The sequence below is a fragment of the Anoplophora glabripennis genome, unplaced genomic scaffold (assembly GCF_000390285.2).
Source record: "Anoplophora glabripennis isolate ALB-LARVAE unplaced genomic scaffold, Agla_2.0 scaffold540, whole genome shotgun sequence".
Taxonomy (NCBI): Eukaryota; Metazoa; Arthropoda; class Insecta; order Coleoptera; family Cerambycidae; genus Anoplophora; species Anoplophora glabripennis.
In genome coordinates, this window is record NW_019416716.1 from 147,897 (window position 1) to 167,394 (window position 19,498).

A 19,498-nucleotide genomic window follows, 5' to 3' on the forward strand; every position below is an offset into this window, starting at 1 on the left:
ATATTTTAATTATTTATGTCCTCAAACAATTTTATTATATTGGTGGTAAATTTCGTTTTGTTCCGTTTCAAAAGGTCTCCAAAATGCCATGTTGTGATAATATTAGTAAACAAAATATCCCTCTTATTTCTCCCTTTCGCAATTGTAATATGAATGATTGATAGAAGGTGCCTATAATAAATTAAAATTACCTGAATCACACCAAATTCCGCATTGCTGCACTGCACTGCTGGGCAATTTATCAACCACTTGTCAACTGCTGCGATTTATTGCCCTGCAGCCCAATGCAACTGTTTTTGTTTTCCTTTGCCCGCGCTCGCATTCTTCAACTAGGCGTATACATTTCTACCACATCCTCGTTTAGTTCGACCAGACCTGTATATGGGTATGGCTAAATAAATATAGGAACAAGTTTTTTAAATATTTCAATGACGAGTTGCTGCGTCAGCGACCGAACCTGGTACTGTCAATCTGTTGGTTCTTCAATTGACATTGGAAAGACTATACGTAATTGTTTATTTCCATGTTCAATGGATAGATAGAGATAGAATACATTGTTTCTTAATAAATGTGGGGTCGGCATAGCGATTCTGTGTACTGCAATGCGAAACGCGAAGATTTTATATATTTTATTAAAGCAAATAATAATAATTATTTAATTACATAATAACCTCCTTTTATTTTGTGTTCAGACATCAAATTTGTGAAATTGGTTTCTCAAAATAAGAGTATAATTGGTAAACCGTAGGTAAATATATCTATTTTGAATCTGAAAATAGTTTTAAAAAAGCTGAGTACAAAAAAATTACCTTTTTTAGTTTTTCATTATATTTTAAGAATTAAAAAAAACTGTTTATTAACTATTTTTTTTTTAATTATTCAGTTTGTGATGAGGTACAATATTTACATAAAAAAGGGAATCTTCTTAATGGAAACAATGTACAAATACCAAAATAACTCCACACGTAGTTATTTTTATTATATTAATAAGTAAATTATGATTATGAATCTGAAAATGGGAGTGTGAAAGAATAGTACAGAGGACAGGGTCCGCACGCCGTACCTATACTGCCGAACTATCAACCATACAGGGTGTTAAAAAAGAGTGTAAAATATTGAAGGAGGTAATAGTATGAACCAAAATAAGCAGAAAAGTCCCAATAAACATGGGTCCACAAAGTAACGGTTGCGGAGATATGGAATGTTTTATGTTTTTTAGCCCCTTTTTTTATTTTGCAAAAACATTGTGTACTTTCTTATAATAGTTGGTTGATGTTTAGTGAAATAAACAGTACGTATTTGACAGTTGTTTTCAATGCACAAGTTTTCGCTATGGCTGGTTACTCTAACGCAGAATTAACAGACATGCATTTCATGTATGGTCGTGCTAATGGGAACGCCACCGAAGCGCGACGTCTTTATGTTGACGCTTATCCAAATCGCCAGACTCCTTCACAACGCATGTTTGGAAGAATTCACCAAAGATTGCGTGATACCGGTTCCTTGAGCAAACAGTGTCATTTATCCGGAAGACCAAGGTCGGTATCCACTCTTAGAGAAGAAGAAGAAATTCTAACACTGGTAGAGCAGAATCCAGGTACGAGTGTGCGGAGAATATGAGCCGAGGAATTAGTGGTCCTCTTGTTTGGAGAATCTTTCACAAGCAACTGCTTTATCTATACCATGTGCAACGAGTACAGGCCTTAAATCCAATAAATGATCATCAAGCACGTTTGGTTTTTTGCCGCTGGTTTCTACGTCATGATGCTGAAGACCCTCGTTTTCTTGCAAACATTCTTTTTACTGATGAGGCCGGGTTCACAAGAAATGGAGTGTTTAATTTTCACAATACGCATATTTGGGCCGACGAAAATCCTCATGCTCTAATAGAATCTGGACATCAGGCACGTTTTTCATTAAACATTTGGATGGGTATTGTAGGTGACAGGTTTCTAGGTCCTGTTGTTTTACCAAACCGATTAACAGGCGCTGCTTACCTCAACTTTCTGCAGAACACACTGTATGAGTTTTTGGAAGACATTCCTTTGAATCAGAGGCAACAAATGTGGTTCCAGCATGATGGTGCTCCAGCTCATTTTTCCATGGCCGTTAGAGAGCATTTACACCAAACTTTTCCACATAGATGGGTAGGAAGGGCCGGACCTGTTTTATGGCCTCCAAGATCGCCTGATCTGAACCCTCTAGATTTCTTTGTTTGGGGATATTTGAAGACATTAGTGTATGGTACTCCTGTAAATAGCCTGGAAGAGCTGCAGCTACGGATTAATCAAAAGTGTCAAGAAATCCAAACCAAGGAGGGTGTTTTCGAAAGAGTTCGAATATCGTTGAGACGAAAATGTCGTGCCTGCTTGAAAATGGACGGAGGGCACTTTGAACATCTTCTGTAACTTTGTTTTTTGTTTGTTAAAAACTTCCTTTGTCGGTTTATTCCTAATAAAATAAAATGTTTGAAAAACGAATAGTGGTCCATATCTCCGCAACCGTTACTTTGCGGACCCATGTTTATTAAGACTTTTCTGCTTATTTTGGTTCATACTATTACCTCCTGAAATATTTTACACTCTTTTTTTAACATCCTGTATAGGTAACTAGCTACCTTGATGTTCAATCGTTCAGCGGTCAGAATGGTTTGTCGTAGCTTAATAACCAGAACGCCGACCCTGCATCCCGAAATGAGAAAGGCGTTGGTTGATTCACACAAACAAATATATTTTATCTAATCCTTTAATTATTTTATGTACATATCTGGTTACACAACTAGATTCGAATTTTATTATATGTACAGCATATCACTTTCTTATTATGTAAATCCAATTTTTAAAGGACAGATCAAAAGCAGCTGTAAATATATTCCTGAATTAATAAATAAAATATTTATTTACTTTTTATATTATTTAAGAGAATTTGAAAACTAAATATATAAGGATTTTATTTAAAACTTTAATTGCAAATCAGTCTCAATGTGATATTGTTAGAATTTGATTGAAATCAAACTGACTGATTACACATATTTCGACGAACTTGAAAATAGCGCAATGTATTTAGGATTTCATTTAATTTTTACAATATGAGGCATTTTTTAAATTCGTTAAAAAATGCACTGATAGAAATCGTCCAGATTGGCTGGTAGCCTGGATCAGCTTGACGTACCTATCCCCACTCCCATTCGTTCTTCGCAGTCTCTGTTCCAATAGAACAATTGTATTTTTGGTCTCATATTTATTTAATTTCAAGGAAGGTTGAAACAGAACTAGATAAATTGTTAAATTTGAACCCTGATGCAATGTCTTTATCTAATAATATCATTAAAGTATACAATTAAGAGTTATATGTATATGTTCCTAGGTCCAATTTAACATATAGCACAATATTAATGAAGTATATTAGTTAAAATTAGCCAAATATACTAATTATTACAAAATATTGTATCGACGCTTTGTGGTTGTCGACCGATTCTATTCATTCATTCTTTCTTTGAGTGAATGTGTGAATTGAAAACACTAAGTATCTGTCGACAGTATAACATTCAGTATTACAATTTGGGTGTTATCAAACAAATTTTTAATTGCACTCTATTGATTACCATCAAAATTTTACTTTGAAAGACAGAACGCCCATTTATATATTTTTAAACCAATTTAGATATGCTGCAATAAAGCATCTTCTTCATTTAATTTTTACAGTATGAGACATTTTTTCTTAATTCGTTAAATAAAAAAGGTACTGATATAGGTAAAGGTATAATGGTAAGAATCACCACGTAGGTACCTAGCGACTTCTGGCTTTGGCCTGGTTCGGCTTGCCGTACCTGTTTCCACTGTTCTTCGCAGTATCCATTCTAACAGTACAGTTAGGCTAAATATCAATATGCACTATAGCGAAAGTCAGTTCGATCAAATATTCCAATTTGTAGAATACAAAAGATATTCCATTTTTAAGTTCAAGTAAATTATTCTTGTACAATAAAGCAATAGCAATAAAAACCATTTAGTGAGTAGCACAAAATATTTCTAGTGAACTGTAGATTCAATCATTTTGAATATCTCTGTATAATTTATGCTTTTATCCCAAATTTGGTGATAGTTGGTCTACTTAGGTGTTTTAACTTTATAATTTATCTAGTTCTTCATTTTAAAGACACTGTCTTCTCAGAGTATCTCTATGCTATGACGAGTGGCAATTATAAATCAGCCGCTGAGATGTTATCGCTGGGACTGGCAATCCGGTAAGTGGAAAGCTAAAAGTTTAATTATGCTCGCTGACAGCTCCGAGTGAGTTTGTTTTATTGGCGACTGTTTTCGTTATTTTATTATCTTTAGACAACAGTTTGCGTTTTTTTCAGGCGGTTTTCATATAATTCACGAGTGCGGGGGCCGCAATTTATGAGGACTGGCGCGAAAATGGTTACTTGTCGAACCACATGTATAGCTGTCGAAATAAGTATTAGCGTACACACAAGAAACAAATCAAAATAAAAAATGCGCACTTCTATTACACTTCTTCATATTAATTTATAAGAAAATTCCAGTTGGGTTATACTGGGTGTCTGGTAAAAACACGCAGCAACCTATAATTTCGTTATTATTGGTACGATTAAAAAACAACAGTTTACCGTTAATGACTTCGAAAATACTGACGAGAATTTTCATTTGTTTTTACTCCTTGCTTAATGCTAACACAAGTTCGGTCAAGATAATAAAATAAATGTAAAACCTGAAAATTTAAAGTTTCTAATCCTCAACAACTTTAACCGAAAGAATCCTATATATCTGTGCAAAAAACTTAAGTGTAAATCCAGCGCCAACGCTAATGTCTCACTCTGTTAACCGTAAATTGCAATTTTTATCGGAATCATAAAATCGATTAATTTTACAAGTGCTAAAAAAATTATATGCGCATACTTCAACAACTGCGTCATATATTATGTACCTTTTTTGTACGAAACGATCGAAAGAAATAAAATGAAGAAATAAGTGTTAAATATTTTAGGCAGATCTTTTGAGAATTATTTTTATATTACAAAATTTATACATCTACTGACACGTTGAATCGAAACAAAATCCAATCCAATTATTTTAGTCTTCTTGCATCATTTCACTTTAGCCACGTCACTGCTAGAGTCAAGTTAATTTACAAGTGGTACTGATGGTGGTAATTAAATTATCTTTTTGAACCAATTAAAAAATCAAGAATATTTTCGATATACGTAGGAGGCAAGAGTATATTAGCCAGCTGCAGCAGCATCATAAGTAGACGGAAACATCAGATGATATCTAAAGTAGAGCAATGTCGCCAGTCCCGGCGTGTCGCCTGGACTGCTGACCTTACTTATTGAAGTACCTATGTCCGACAGTATTTTCTGCAGTCATTTCCGTTGAATATTTTCCGGAACATAAACTAGTGATGTGTTTTAGTGTTACATGTAGTCGGGAATGTTTATCAATTTTCTTGATATAGATATCACTTCGTTAGGTTAGGTTAAGTTTGTTTAAGTTAGGTTAGTCAAAAATAAACTAATGATGTCTATTAAGCTTGGATACTGTTAGAAAACTTTTTTTGTGGGAAATACACATATGTAGTCGAATTAGCCATAGTCTCTTCCAGGAAATGACATGCAACTTTTTTTCTTATTTGATTCTGATATATGATATTTCTCACAATCTATTTTAAATACTAGACCTATGTATCCTTTATGTATTTTAACGACCTGAATCCGAATCTGGGGCCACAATTGCTTCATCACACTCCTTTTTTTAAATCGCGAAAAACCTTTTAGTTAAGATTTTCAATGGTTCTCAAAGCTATATTTTGTTCAGAGACGAAAAATGTATCACAAAAATGAATGATACTGAAGGAGCAGCATGACTAAGTTTCAAAAAAGTACACTCAGAATTTATTGGGGAATCAGTGAGGATTACTAAATGGTAGTATTTTCACAAGTCAGCAGTGATTTTCTCGAAAACGGTTAGTTGTATGAAAAAATGTAAAGAACTAAAATTCAAGATCAATGCATTACTGATTACTGAATAAATTTTAAAATTTTTCATGCTAAGTAGTTAATAAAATTTGAAAATATGGTGTGCATTTAACTCTTCATCAGCCAATATCTCGGAAACGGTTCGCCTGAGAGATTTCGACCGAGTATAACTTTTTTGCGTAAAATTGATAGGGGAATAAACACACTAATACGAAACGTCAATGTATAGGGTAGCAAAAGAGTTAGGCCCATTTTAATACAAGCATACCCTTATACAGGGTGCGCCACCAGTAACACCTCGGTCGCTAGTAACCAAACGGCAAATGTTATAGAAACCTGTTTAGGTGGGTATGTGTAGGTTGATTACGGCTACATTTTAAAAATATTTTGAAATATACAGAGTGTCCAGGAAAAGCGTACCATATCAAAGTTATGTTTTTTTAAATGGAACACCCTGTATTTTACTGCATTTTTGAAAGCATCATAAAAAAATAGGTGAACTTTATTAAAGGTTCCGCATACCTAGGACTTACAGTTTGTGAGATATTTCAATTTAAGTGAAAATGCAGGCATAGCGTAGAAATTTAATATTAGCAATAAAAAAATAATTTTAAGGAAGCAGCTTTGGAGGGTCTATTTTAGATCCTTGAAGTTATAAATTGTTATATTTGTCGTCACTTAGTATTATACAGGGTGTTCAAAAAACTGCTGAATACTTCTCTCAACTTTAAACAGCAATAACTTGGTTATTTTAAATGGAACACCCAGTATATTTTTACTTTGGGAGTTGGGAAATTTAAAACTCTTTCAAACTGTGTATAGGTTCCCTATACCTATCTCTAACGGTATTGGAGATATTTGTGCCGTTTCGTTTTTTATCGATTTTTTTTGTAAGATGTATCCACGTGTCTTTATCGAGGTCTTTACTGAATTGGTTTGGGTTCTTCTTGATGACGTCTCTTTAAATATATTGAGAAAAATGAGGATGCAATTAGATGGCGCACCTGCAAATTTTTCATATTCAGTGAGAAATTATTTAAATCGAAAATTTAGTAATAAATGGATAAGTAGGAATGGTGCATGTCAGTGGCCACGTAGGTGTCCAGACCTCACCGTAATGGACTTCTTTGTTGCGAGCTATATAAAAAATCTTGTATACAATGTTCCACCTATTACTTGCGATGATATTGGAGGGAAGGATTAGAGATGCATTTGCGTGAGAATATCATTTGAAGATAGAATAAGATGCTGTATTCAGGAGAATGGTTATCAATTCGAACATCAATTAAAATTTTTCTTTGTTTTTTCTAAAAGTAAAAGTTCCTTTTATCATTATCATGAAAATATTCAAAAAAGTTTTCTAATAAAAAATATTATTTTATAAGCCGAATAATTATAAAAAGTTATTAATTTTGTATAAATATGTTTGTAGTAAGTAACTGAATTATTTATGAACATGAAAAATATTTATTAAAGAAAATTTTACTTTTAGAAGAAACAAAGAAAAATTTTAATAGATGTTCGAATTGATAACCATTCTCTTGAATACAGCATCTTATTCTATCTTCAAATGATATTCTCACATTCCTTAGAATATTTGGGGTGATTGTGGCAAATGCATATCTAATCCTTTCCTTCATATCATCGCAAGTAGTAGGTGGAACACTGTGTACAAGATATATTTTTATACAGCCCGAAACAAAGAAGTCCATTACGAGAGGTTTGGACACCTGTGGTAGCCACTGACATGAACCATTCTTACCTACTCATTTATTACTTAATTATCGATTTATATAATTTCTCACTGAATATGAAAAATGTGCAGGTGTGCCATGTATTTGCATTCACATTTTTCTCCTTATATTTACAGAGACGTCATCAAGAAGAACCCAAACCAATTCAGTAAAGACCTCGATAGAGACACGTGGATACATCTTACAAAAAAAATCGATAAAAAACGAAACGGCACAAATATCTCCAATACCGTTGGAGATAGGTATAGGAAACCTATATACAGTTTGAAAGAGTTTTAAATTTCCTAACTCTCAAAGTAAAAATATACTGGGTGTTCCATTTAAAATAACCAAGTTATTGCTGTTTAAAGTTGAGAGAAGTATTCAGCAGTTTTTTGAACACCCTGTATAATACTAAGTGACGACAAATATAACAATTTATAACTTCAAGGATCTAAAATAGACCCTCCAAAGCTGCTTCCTTAAAATTATTTTTTTATTGCTAATATTAAATTTCTACGCTATGCCTGCATTTTCACTAAAATTGAAATATCTCACAAACTGTAAGTCCTAGGTATGCAGAACCTTTAATAAAGTTCACCTATTTTTTTACGGTGCTTTCAAAAATGCAGTAAAATACAGGGTGTTCCATTTAAAAAAACATAACTTTGATATGGTACGCTTTTCCTGGACACCCTGTATATCCCAAAATATTTTTAAAATGTAGCCGTAATCAACCTACACATACCCACCTAAACAGGTTTCTATAACACTTGCCGTTTGGTCACTAGCGACCGAGGCGTTACTGGTGGCGCACCCTGTATGTGGCGCCCTCTACAAGTAGCAATTTAGCATCTCAAAAAACTCCCGCACCCCAAGTTCTATGCCAACATTCAAATTTGTTTAGATATTATTCCTAAAAAATAAAAAAAAAACTGTATATCGAAAACTAAGCATTTGTGGACCCACGTTTATAGGAAAAAAAGTTTGACCTCAAAAATACGTCCCTAAATTCTTTGTACTGAATTTTGAATCATCCTGTATAACATAAACTTAGGTACAGATTATACAGGGTGTTCCGCATAAGAACCGACACAGGGCAGGTGCATGTAGGGGTGTCCAAAATATTGTAATTTAACCAAACTTACCTACCTATATACAAAGTTGCACCCCTGAGGCGTTACTAGCACCCAAAGTGAGGCCCTAAATTTCGAAAAAAATCTCTGCAACACTTTACCGTAGAAGAATCAAATTTGGTACATGATTTAGGTTTATTACTGGTCTTCTTTGACTATGATTTAAAGTTAATTGAAGCACTACAAGGTGTTCATTGGGGATGACTCACCCCTAAAATTGTACCGAACTTTTTTTCATTGACCGAATTGAAAAATAATAATATTAATTCACAGCAGAATTTAATTTTAAAAATTTTATATTCTTGTTAAATTTTAAAAAACTATGTTTTTCAAGAAAAACCGTATTAACTGAAACAAGATTTTAACAGTGTTTATTAGAAAATAATCGCAAAGTCAGTAGTAGGCAATGAATTTATCTTTCAAACTTGTCAGTTAGTAATAAAATTATTTTATTTCAATAATTGCCTCTGATTGTCGTTGAAAAAATATCAATTATTATTTTTATTATTTACCTATTTGTGTTTTTTATACAATTTTTAAACAATATTCACTTATTTAAAAACTACCTAGATACCTACTTGTTTTCTTTTTGTAGAATTAGGAGAGAAGTGAAGTAAAATTTATTTGGCCAATTGTCAAATTTGAAAGACAAAGCCTACTACTGATTTCTTCATTATTTTCTAATGAATCATCTCGTATATATTGTATGTACCTATTTTTTTAATGTCTTAGAATAAATAAAGGAATTGAAACACTTGAACTATTTAACAAAAATATAAAAATACAGGAGAAATATAAAACTACTATTTAACTACAATATTTGAAACGCTGTCCATTTTGTTCAATGCATGCATTACATTTGTTGTAGTAATAACCGCATTCTCTTATCTAATAATCGGCATTTCAAACATTACATAGTGTTTAGAAGTCGTTCATTATTGGACATATCTAGGTTAATTTTTCTAAATACTGATACATATCGTATGCGTGCTGTAAGATTGGAGCCAAAAAAATTATTACGAATGTTAAATACCTAATATATTTTTGTGCCAAACAGTTTAATATTTTAATTAATGTCATTTAAATTAGTCATCTTTATTAGAACATTGTACCAAAGATTAGAAATTTTTAAAGTTATTGCATTACTCAATATTGAATTAGCGTGCAAAAAATATGGACTTAAATTCGATTTTGTCTCGGGTTACTAGGGTAACTACTAGGGTAACTAGGGTTAATTCTCGTTACTATCCGTGCAAGTAAGGACCGTATTTGTATTTTATTAAGATAAAGGGAAAAGGGAATATAATAAAATTAAAATTTATTCAAAAACATTCTCTAGTGTAATACCTTTTAATCTTGTTGTCTTCAGGAAAGTGTTGCAAAGAATAATTGCAGAATTGTATAGCACATAGAATATTTAGATTTGATATTTGCCAAATTTTATTGCGTCATATGATTACGATGGTTATTTCACTTCTCATATATATGTATACCAGTATGTCTTAATGCATCTATAAAATCAAGTGCCATAATGATAATGCTGCGGCCTGCTATGGCTTTTTGATGGGTGATTTTTCGAGAAAACATTTTTTTTATGTAAAATCTGATGTGGCTTTATCGTCATCTTTTAAAATTTTCCTATTTCAGCTACAAATGAATAAAATTCGAGAAATGGGGATTTTAAATATGTAGTGCTAAACCACAATCACTGAGGTACTTGTTTCTGAAGATGTATTACAAAAAAACACCCGCTGTATAAATTAATTATTCATTTGCTTATCTGTTTCTTTCTTTCTCATTACAGCCGGTTTTGTCGTGGAGTGTAACCAACACGGTATATCCCTAGTTTGTAACTCCTACGAGAAAAATATAGTTTGATAATTATAAAACAGATCTTTATATAGGGGATCAATTAGTACGTCGATAAATTTTAAGGGGTGATGAACAAGTCAAAAGGTTCATTAAACATTGATTCACAAATCAACAGTTTTCGAAACATAGGTGGTGAAATAACCTTTTCTAAAACATATTTGAAGACGTTTGATATGCAGAACGATGAATCTTAGTCTAATAATTGATCTAATTAAAGGTAAAATTCCACTGAATTTAGATATAAATACAGGTACTAGTGGCGGGAATGCCGGGAGTCGCTCTCACCGAAAACTCCAGAAAATCACTACCAGCAACTTCTTGTGGTGTTTTCAAGGAAAAAAATCACTCAAAAAATAACTTTAAAACGACACGTTTTCACATAGAAATTCACTGGATTTCTTTTTGCTCGATATAAAGCAACCACAACAAATTCGAAAAAATTAATGGTGTAGAAATTTTGGATTTATTTTCTGAACTTTTCGTGAATGATTACCTTGTATTTAGTAAAAAATAATCATATAAACTTTTTTGCGAAATGTATAGTTCTGGTGTTATGTTAGGTTTCATGACAATACAAACACTATTGTATTGACCGTTGCTAGGCGGTTGCTAGGAAAACTGTACGATTTTTTTACCAAGCTGTGCGATTTTTTTACCGTACGTAATAGGAATCTTACATTGATCGCAGACGGTGTGTTTTTAAGTATTTACAGTAGTGGTCGTAGGTAAAGTATAGTACGTAATACGTGCTGTAATGCAATTACGCACTCATAGAATTACGCTCTCGCCGCTACGCGGCGTCGTGCGTAACTTTTCCATTCGTGCGTAAAAGGCTTTTTACAACACTTATTACGTAATATACTATGATGACGTTAGTGCAGTGAAATTTTTTGTCGTTACGATAACTTCGCCACAGGTATTTGATTAATTCCCAAATTCTGCATAAAACATCTTCAGAAATATTCTGGAAAAAGCATTTTTTTTAAATTTCAACACCCTATATCCCAAAAACTCTTCATTTGACGAGTCTATGTTTATTTGCTTTAAATTACTTAAATAATACAGGCCGACAAAACAACAAAAGTTTTTGTCTTTTAGATCAGACCCGTTTTTTCCTATACAGGGTGAGTATTGTATAATTGGCATAATTGTATCTGGCATATTTTGTTACCCAAAATATGCCAGAAAACCTGAAATAACGCGCATTTGAAGGTAATTTGTGGAAAACTCTTGCGTCAGATTTTTTTCTAATCTTGAAATTCGTTTCCAGAACATCAAAATATACAGGGTGAGTCATTAGTAATGGTTCACAGCTCAATGGCAGATTGTTAACGTCAAAATATAGTGATTGAGCCAAACATGCCTTAATCAATTGTTGCTCCTTGCTACAGGGTGTTAAAGTTGAAAACATATTTTGTATTTTTGTCTATATTTTAAGTATGTATGGACCTACTGTTTTGAGAATTTGTAGTTTTACGTTTTTTGAGGAGGCAAATACGAATATGCAAACATTGTTGGGGTAACATCTAGAGGACCCCTAGTTATACTGTCCTATCAATATAAAAATCTGTCTAACTTTTTATATTTTACAATTTTGAATTTTTTAACTACAAATTCTTGAACTACGTTCAATTCTAAATGAAAAAGGTATGTTAGTTACAAATCGATAAACTAAACCGTTTTCAAGATACAGGCGTTTTAAGTTTTTGAGATTCGGTGGGAATTAAATTAGAAAATTAGCAGGTCTTAAGATACCAAGCCTGAATTAAGAATTAAGACAAACATTACAGAATTGAAAATTTTATTATACATATCTTAACAAATTATTAACCACCAGCGGCTTCAATGCACTTTATTAGCCTTTTATTTTTTTGTATGACGTTAAATAAAGTTCTATGTTGTTTGATAATATGAATTGATTCTTGAATATTTGTTCACAGTTGTTCATGGCCATTAATAATGTTTTTGTAAACTAAACATTTAAGATATCCCCGAAAGTAAAAATCCAGTGGATTTAAAACAGGGCTACGTACAGGCCAAGGTACCTCCATACCGCGTCCAATCCAACGCAACGGTGCGGGAAATTTCTTTTAAGATATTATCTTCTCTAAAAAATAACGACAAGGAAAAACTACTTCCTAATCAAATTGAGTAGAATTAGCAGAAACACTATGGTATTGTAGTAACAGCTGTCAATTTATTATGTCAATGCCTACTACTTTGGAAAAAATAATTTTCTAATTTAATTCCCGTCGAATCTCAAAAACTTAAAACGTCTGTATCTCGAAAACATTTGATTTTATCGATTTGTAACAAGTATACCTTTTTTATTTAGAACTGAACGTAGTTCAATAATTTCTAGTTAAAAATTCAAAATTGTAAGATATAAAAAGTTAGATATATTTTTACTTTGACAGGAAAGTACAACTAGCGCCCCCTAGGCGTGACCCAACACTATTTGCAAATTCGTATTTGCCACCTCAAAAACGTAAAACTACAAATTTTTAAAACAAGAGGTTCATATATACTTAAAATATAGTAAAAAATCGAAAATATTTTTGCAATTTTAACACCGTGTAGAACGAAAAGAAACAACAATTGATTAAGGCATATTTGGTTCAATCGCTACATTTTGACGTTAACAATCTGCCATTGAGCTGTGTACCATTATTAATTACTCACCCTGTATATTTTGATGTTCTGGAAACGAATATCAAGATTAGAAAAAAATCTGACGCAAGAGTTTTCCACAAATTACCTTCAAATGCGCGATATTTCAGGTTTTCTGGCATATTTTGGGTAACCTCATGCCACTCATCAAGACCTGAGTGAGAGAATTCTGAGTATTTGACATAACAGATTGCTCATGAAAGGTTGAGGTACAGATTTCCAAGCTATGGAGAACCATCAATGGTCACTTTTATTCCTGTTCTTTCTGGGTATCCGAGACCCTGTCGCATAAGATTTCATTTCTCTTGAATCATCCATTCTAGGTTTTTTATTCTGGGAACCTGCCCATAGGTGATTCTTACAATTAGTCCCTCTGGATGAATGTTGACTCGATTGAAAATCAATCAACATTCATCCAGACCCGAGTCAGACCTCAAACCCCCAATGCCACGACAACGCATTCGCCAGCTTGAGGAGGAATAACCTATGTCATAGGTCAACGGAAATGATATCACCGAATAAAAATTGTTAGCATTGGACTGTCAAATGAACCAGAAAGTAGAGATTCGCAGACATCCAGTTCCATTGAGAAAATGGAGTTCTTGATCACCCTAGACTATTGACAGTCAATTGACAATTGATGATATATTCGTTTTCAGAACATCAAAATATATAGGAAAAACCGAGTCTGATCTAAATGACAAAAACTTTTTTTTTTGTCGGCCTGTACTTTTAATTAACACCCTGTATAGTTCGTTCCTCACTTTCACGTTGTAGTATCCTACGTCAGAGTTGTGGCAAAAGCAATTAGAAGCATTTATTTTAATAAATAAAGACATACAGAACATGTTTTAAAGTTGAATATAATCTCTGCAGCACGTGTTCATGTGCAGAACATTAACCGCACGCAGAAGGCCGTCTAACAACAAAAAGTCGATTTCACACTTTTATGCACAATGTTTCAAAGTATTTTCAGGCAGCAGCACTTATTATATTTGTTTTATGCATTATTTCACTGAATGGAGAAATGTGGTTTCAAAATCTAATCAATAAGCAATAAATAACCTACCGCTTCCCCTATCTAGAACAATCCTTCGAAAACAGATAAACATACATCATTCGTGGGATGGCACGGAGTTGTAAATAATGACTTTATTAAGACACAAGGAACAAGGAAGCGACTAGGCTCCGTTGCATACTTGACGACACTCTGGAACAAGATCTATGGCTGCGACACATCTCCAAACTGTAATGGTTTCTTTGCCTTAAAAGAAGCGAACACAAAAAGATCCTTACCGCGGACGCGGTTTTCCTCGTTAATTAGGCGTATGCCACACCGTAGGTGTCAGTTAGAGGGCTGTGAGTGTTATGTAACAAGCCAAGGGGAGCGAGTTCAGAAATAGCACGACATACGAGGCGATTTATCAAAATACGAGTATTCAGCAAGGAAAGCTTAGAGTAACCTGTGCTATGTAAAAATCCACTGAAAGAATACAAACGGAAAATTTTGATAATACTAAAGAGGCTGTAGTAAAATTTATTCCGCGATATTTTTTTAGATCAACGTCCGGAATTCGCAAAATGAACTAAACTAAAAGATACGGTGTTCGGAAAATTCATAGGAGTAGGTACCACATATACAGGGTATCCTTAAAAATGAAAGAAATGAAATTTATCCATTCGAGCCTTCCTTAAAAAGTTTACAGCCACTTTTATGTGGGGCCAAAAATAAGTTTCGTCAAACGCAACGATGAATTTCGGTATGGCCACAATTGTACTGAAATGTCAGTGTATTGATATATCTCCCGTTTTATTGGTTCTCTCAATTACACCATCTACTTCTTCGCAATTTTTCTTTTCTTTAACCAAATCGAAACAAAGAATCATGTTGGTATATGCTTAGAAATGTAAATTTACACGCGAGATCAGTTATATTCAACGTCGCAGTAGGTAATGTAAAATTAAGTCATACAGTTAAAGTTACGTTAAACATGTAATTTTACACTTTTTGTGTAATTTGTTGAAAATGTAAATTTACAGTATCGATATGTATGTACACCTAAATTGTAATTTTATTAAGAAACAGGAAAAGTACATAGTATTTTTAAGAAGAAACAAAAATCTAGACTTTATTATTTTGTAAGATAAGTGAGACACATTTTCTTCCATAAAATTGACTTCTAATTTAAAATAATTAAGTATAAGGAAAAACATTCTACATATATTTTCTGGGACAAGTTTTACTGCCGTTTTCATTTATAAGAAGATTTTTTCTGGATGAATGGATACAAGCCTGTGTTAATGAGAATGGTCGATTATTAAACTTTGTTAGATTTGAATGTATTTTTCAGTTTTAAAATTGCTTTTATTTGTTTAATATTTTATGAAATATGGCTCATTATAAAAAGTAACCAGTTGGTAGTATGTTACATATATAATAACACATACATATTATTAATACATATTATTAATTATTATTAGCGCAAAAAACAGAAATCATTGATTTATACACAACAATTTTGTAATACCAATAATTAGAATCGATCAAAATAACATAAGCCTTACTATCAAAAAGATGCTTCCAATAAAAAAAATTAAAAAAATTGTTACCTTTTCGTTTTGGAAAACAGCATTTGGTTTAATTTCCATTTTATACTACTCAAAATAACAAGAATATAAGGTGTGACACTGGTGTACCAGGAATATATTTATTTAAACAATAAAAATTTTTAAATTTTTTTCGTATATACCTAGACAACGCCCCAAAAATTTCTTAGAATCAAAGGTTTAAGTAAAAATAGTGAAGCTGTTAAAAATACATACCCTCCTTCCAGCTTCGTTGTTGTGTAAATTCATAAGTAATCTACCCTGTTCTCGTGTGCCTCTTTTAAATTTTCTCTCCTTTTCTCGCACATCGACAAAATTCTGAGAGAATCTGAAACAATAAGTATATAGAAAATCACTTACCAAAAAATTTATATAATAGAAGAATGTATAAAAATCGCATACATTCTTTGCAGGGTCAAACATTTTAAAATGTTTGAAGTAGGTAGGTATTCATATATATAAACTATGTTATTTCTGTCACGGAATAATTTAAGCAAAACAGAGGAGGAAATAGGTATATCTATATAGTTTTTTCAAAACCTCTTACCAGCTCAGTCTCTAGTAAACAAGTGCAGTTTGCAGCTGCTTGTAATGAACTTGACCACCGTTACAGCGAGATGTTAGATGCAATCATTAGTGCAAGAAAATTTTAAGTGAAAAAACAAACATGCGTGCTGTACAGTACTATTAAAGTTTGCTCTGAGATAATTTCTAACTATGTTCTAAGATAGCAGTAGTTTGCGTTTTAATATAATTTTGACTGATTTTTCCAACTGACAAATAAATTATTTGTCAATTAAGATCTTTTTTAAGACAGATACAGATTTGGCAAATGAGTTTATTAGGAGATGGAAAAAACGGCCTTTAGTGTATTAGACAATAGATAATATAGATTTCTGGTTAAGAGATTACAATCAGAGTAATACCACTTTTCTATAGCAGTAGATTCTATAGTTTCTGTTTTTATACGCTTATTGAAATCCTTTATACATAAATGATAACTGATTACACAACTCTACATCGTATTTTTGTGAATTGAGATAATGTTTTTTAATAATGACTTACGACAATTCCGATTTTCAAGTAAAATGGCAAAATTTCTGAAACACGTCAATTTTTATTTTCAATGGGGCATATTACAAAGAGGTTTGTTTATTTTTTTGAATTATGTGGGGGTTGCAGGAATCCCCAACATTTTTTTAAAACGGAAGGGTAGGTTGATTAATTTTTTATTTTAAAGCTTTTTCAATTGCAAAAACAATTGTGTATTTTTTTGTTACTTTTTATAAGCATGTGACGGAAAAAATAAAATAAGGACATGTTTACTGAAACTTCTTTAAGATATACATCACCTGCTCAATAGTTTGTTGGTCAAATTAAAAACCAAAAACAAAATACCCTGTTTAACCGCGACGCATCGTGGAGACAGAAATCGAACACAGGCTGAAGCCGCTCGGTTGTTTGCTGAAGTTCATACAGAAATGCTTCCAATTAATCGAAGAAGGATTAACAAAACCGAAACTCGATATCGGATATCGTTGGGCCACGTGAGGGATGCTCCTCGACAAAGGCCTTTAAAAATCGAGGAAGAAATCCAGTTGAACATGTTACTCTTATTCCCGCTAGGCAAATAGCTCCTATTCAGGGTGTAAGTCACACAAGCGTTTTAAAAATTCTAATAGAAGCCAAAAAGCATCCGTATAAGATGCAAAACCTGCACGAGCTTATTGAAGATGATCGTGATTCGACTTTTGCGAACGAATTATGGCTTCTAGCTATGGTGGGCAGATTGCTTTGGAATAGTTACTGTTTTCTGATGACACAACTGCCGTTAATGGGCTGATTAAAATCCCCACTGGATGCGTGAATGCCATACTCAAAGGTCTCAAAAAACAAACGTCTGGGCTGGAATTATTGGGGATCGCATAGTAGGTCTTGTCTTTTTCAATGAAAATGTAAACGGAAAAACATGTTCCAAGACGAACTGGTTCCTGCTTTAGCGGTTTTATTTCCCAATAATTTGCATCCCGATTTATTTGACTAACAGATATAGTTTCAAGAAGGGGCACTACCACATTTTGCGCAAAATGTACTGACCTATCTCAACGAAGTGTTTCTGAATAGATGGATTGGAAGAAGGGGCCCAATTGAGTGGCCAGCAAGATCATCCTATCTTATCACATTAGATTTTTTTATGAGGATATCTAAAGGGAATCTAAAGAGAGTATAGTTTATGCTACTGAACCCAACGACATTGCTGAACTTCAACAAAGAATCAAGGATGAAATTAGGCAAGTAACTCCAGAAGTGTTACAAACTGTTCGGAATGCTTATTATCGATTAGGGCAGGGGTCGGCAAGTAATTTTAGGTGGGGTCCGGATACTTCATGAAAATTTTTAAGGAGGTCCAGAAATAAAATTCTAATTAATTTTTTATTTTAATTTGGACTCAAATTTAATCTGCTTACTGACCATTAAGACCTCAAATCAGTCACACAATTGTAAAGTACTAGAAAAAATGATAAGGGTGACACTTAAACGTAAAAAAATATTTTTTTAATAATCTGTTGGAGTAATTTGTACTATAAAAAAAATTTTTGGCGGTCCAGTATTTTACCTTCGGCGGTCCGGACCTGGACCGCGGTCCGCCAGTTGCCGACCCCTGTTCTAGACCAAGGTCACGTCAGGGTTATCGACCTCTGACCGTCTGGGGCCAAGGTCACGCCAAGGTCATCGCCCGTAGGTTGTTTGGGGTCAAGGTCATGCCAAGGTCATCGGCATCAGGACGTCTGTAGGCAAGGGCACGTCAAGGTCATGACCTCTGGTCGTCTGGGGTCAAGGTCATGACCTCTGGTCGTCTGGGTCAAGGACACGTCAAGGTCAAGTCAAATCATCGACCTCTGTCGTATGTGGTCAAGGTCACGCCAAGGTCATGTCAAGGTCAATACCTCTGGTCGTCTTGGGCCAAGGTCGCGTCAAGGTCATGTCAAGGTCATCGACCTCTGGTCGTCTAAGGTCAAGATTTCTACAGGTCCAGACTTGTTTTCTACTGGTTCAGACCTGTTTTCCACAGGTTCAGACTTGCTTTCTAGTATAAACTGTAACCTGATATATTATTTCCTTTATAATTGTAGTGTTAACAAAAATTCAAAATTCAAATTCAATTCAAACATAGCATGAGCCTCTTTAGCTCAGTGGTAGAGCACTGGTCTTGGAAACCGGAGGTCGTGAGTTCAAATCTCACAGGAGGCAATTAAATTTTTTTTTCTAAAATGTCAGGTGTGGGATTCGAACCCACGCTCCCGTTAGGGAACCAAGGCTTAAACAAGGCGCCTTAACCACTCGGCCAACCTGACTCGATAGGTATATGAAAAAGAAACGAGAAAAAAAACATAACAACGAAATTTCAGCAATTATCGAGGAGTTAAAGGAGGCTAGAATAATATCTTAAGCCGTCACATCATCACGCGAAACTGGATAAC

The 19,498-nt window shown here is 33.5% G+C and overlaps 1 protein-coding gene and 2 non-coding genes across 3 annotated transcripts in view; 1 reads left to right on the plus strand and 2 right to left on the minus strand.

Annotated features, from left to right (window-relative positions):
• Nucleotides 1–19,498, minus strand: part of LOC108910583 (protein Wnt-5b-like) — a 192,538-nt gene that overhangs the window by 64,183 nt on the left and 108,857 nt on the right. Inside the window, exon 4 of the mRNA XM_018715234.1 lies at nucleotides 16,233–16,344. Coding sequence (XP_018570750.1) covers nucleotides 16,233–16,344 — 112 coding nt within the window. The remainder of the gene's footprint in view (nucleotides 1–16,232; nucleotides 16,345–19,498) is intronic.
• Trnap-ugg lies at nucleotides 19,197–19,268 on the plus strand. The gene has a single exon. It is a non-coding gene; the product is annotated as a tRNA-Pro (tRNA).
• On the minus strand, nucleotides 19,290–19,372 carry Trnal-uaa. The gene has a single exon. It is a non-coding gene; the product is annotated as a tRNA-Leu (tRNA).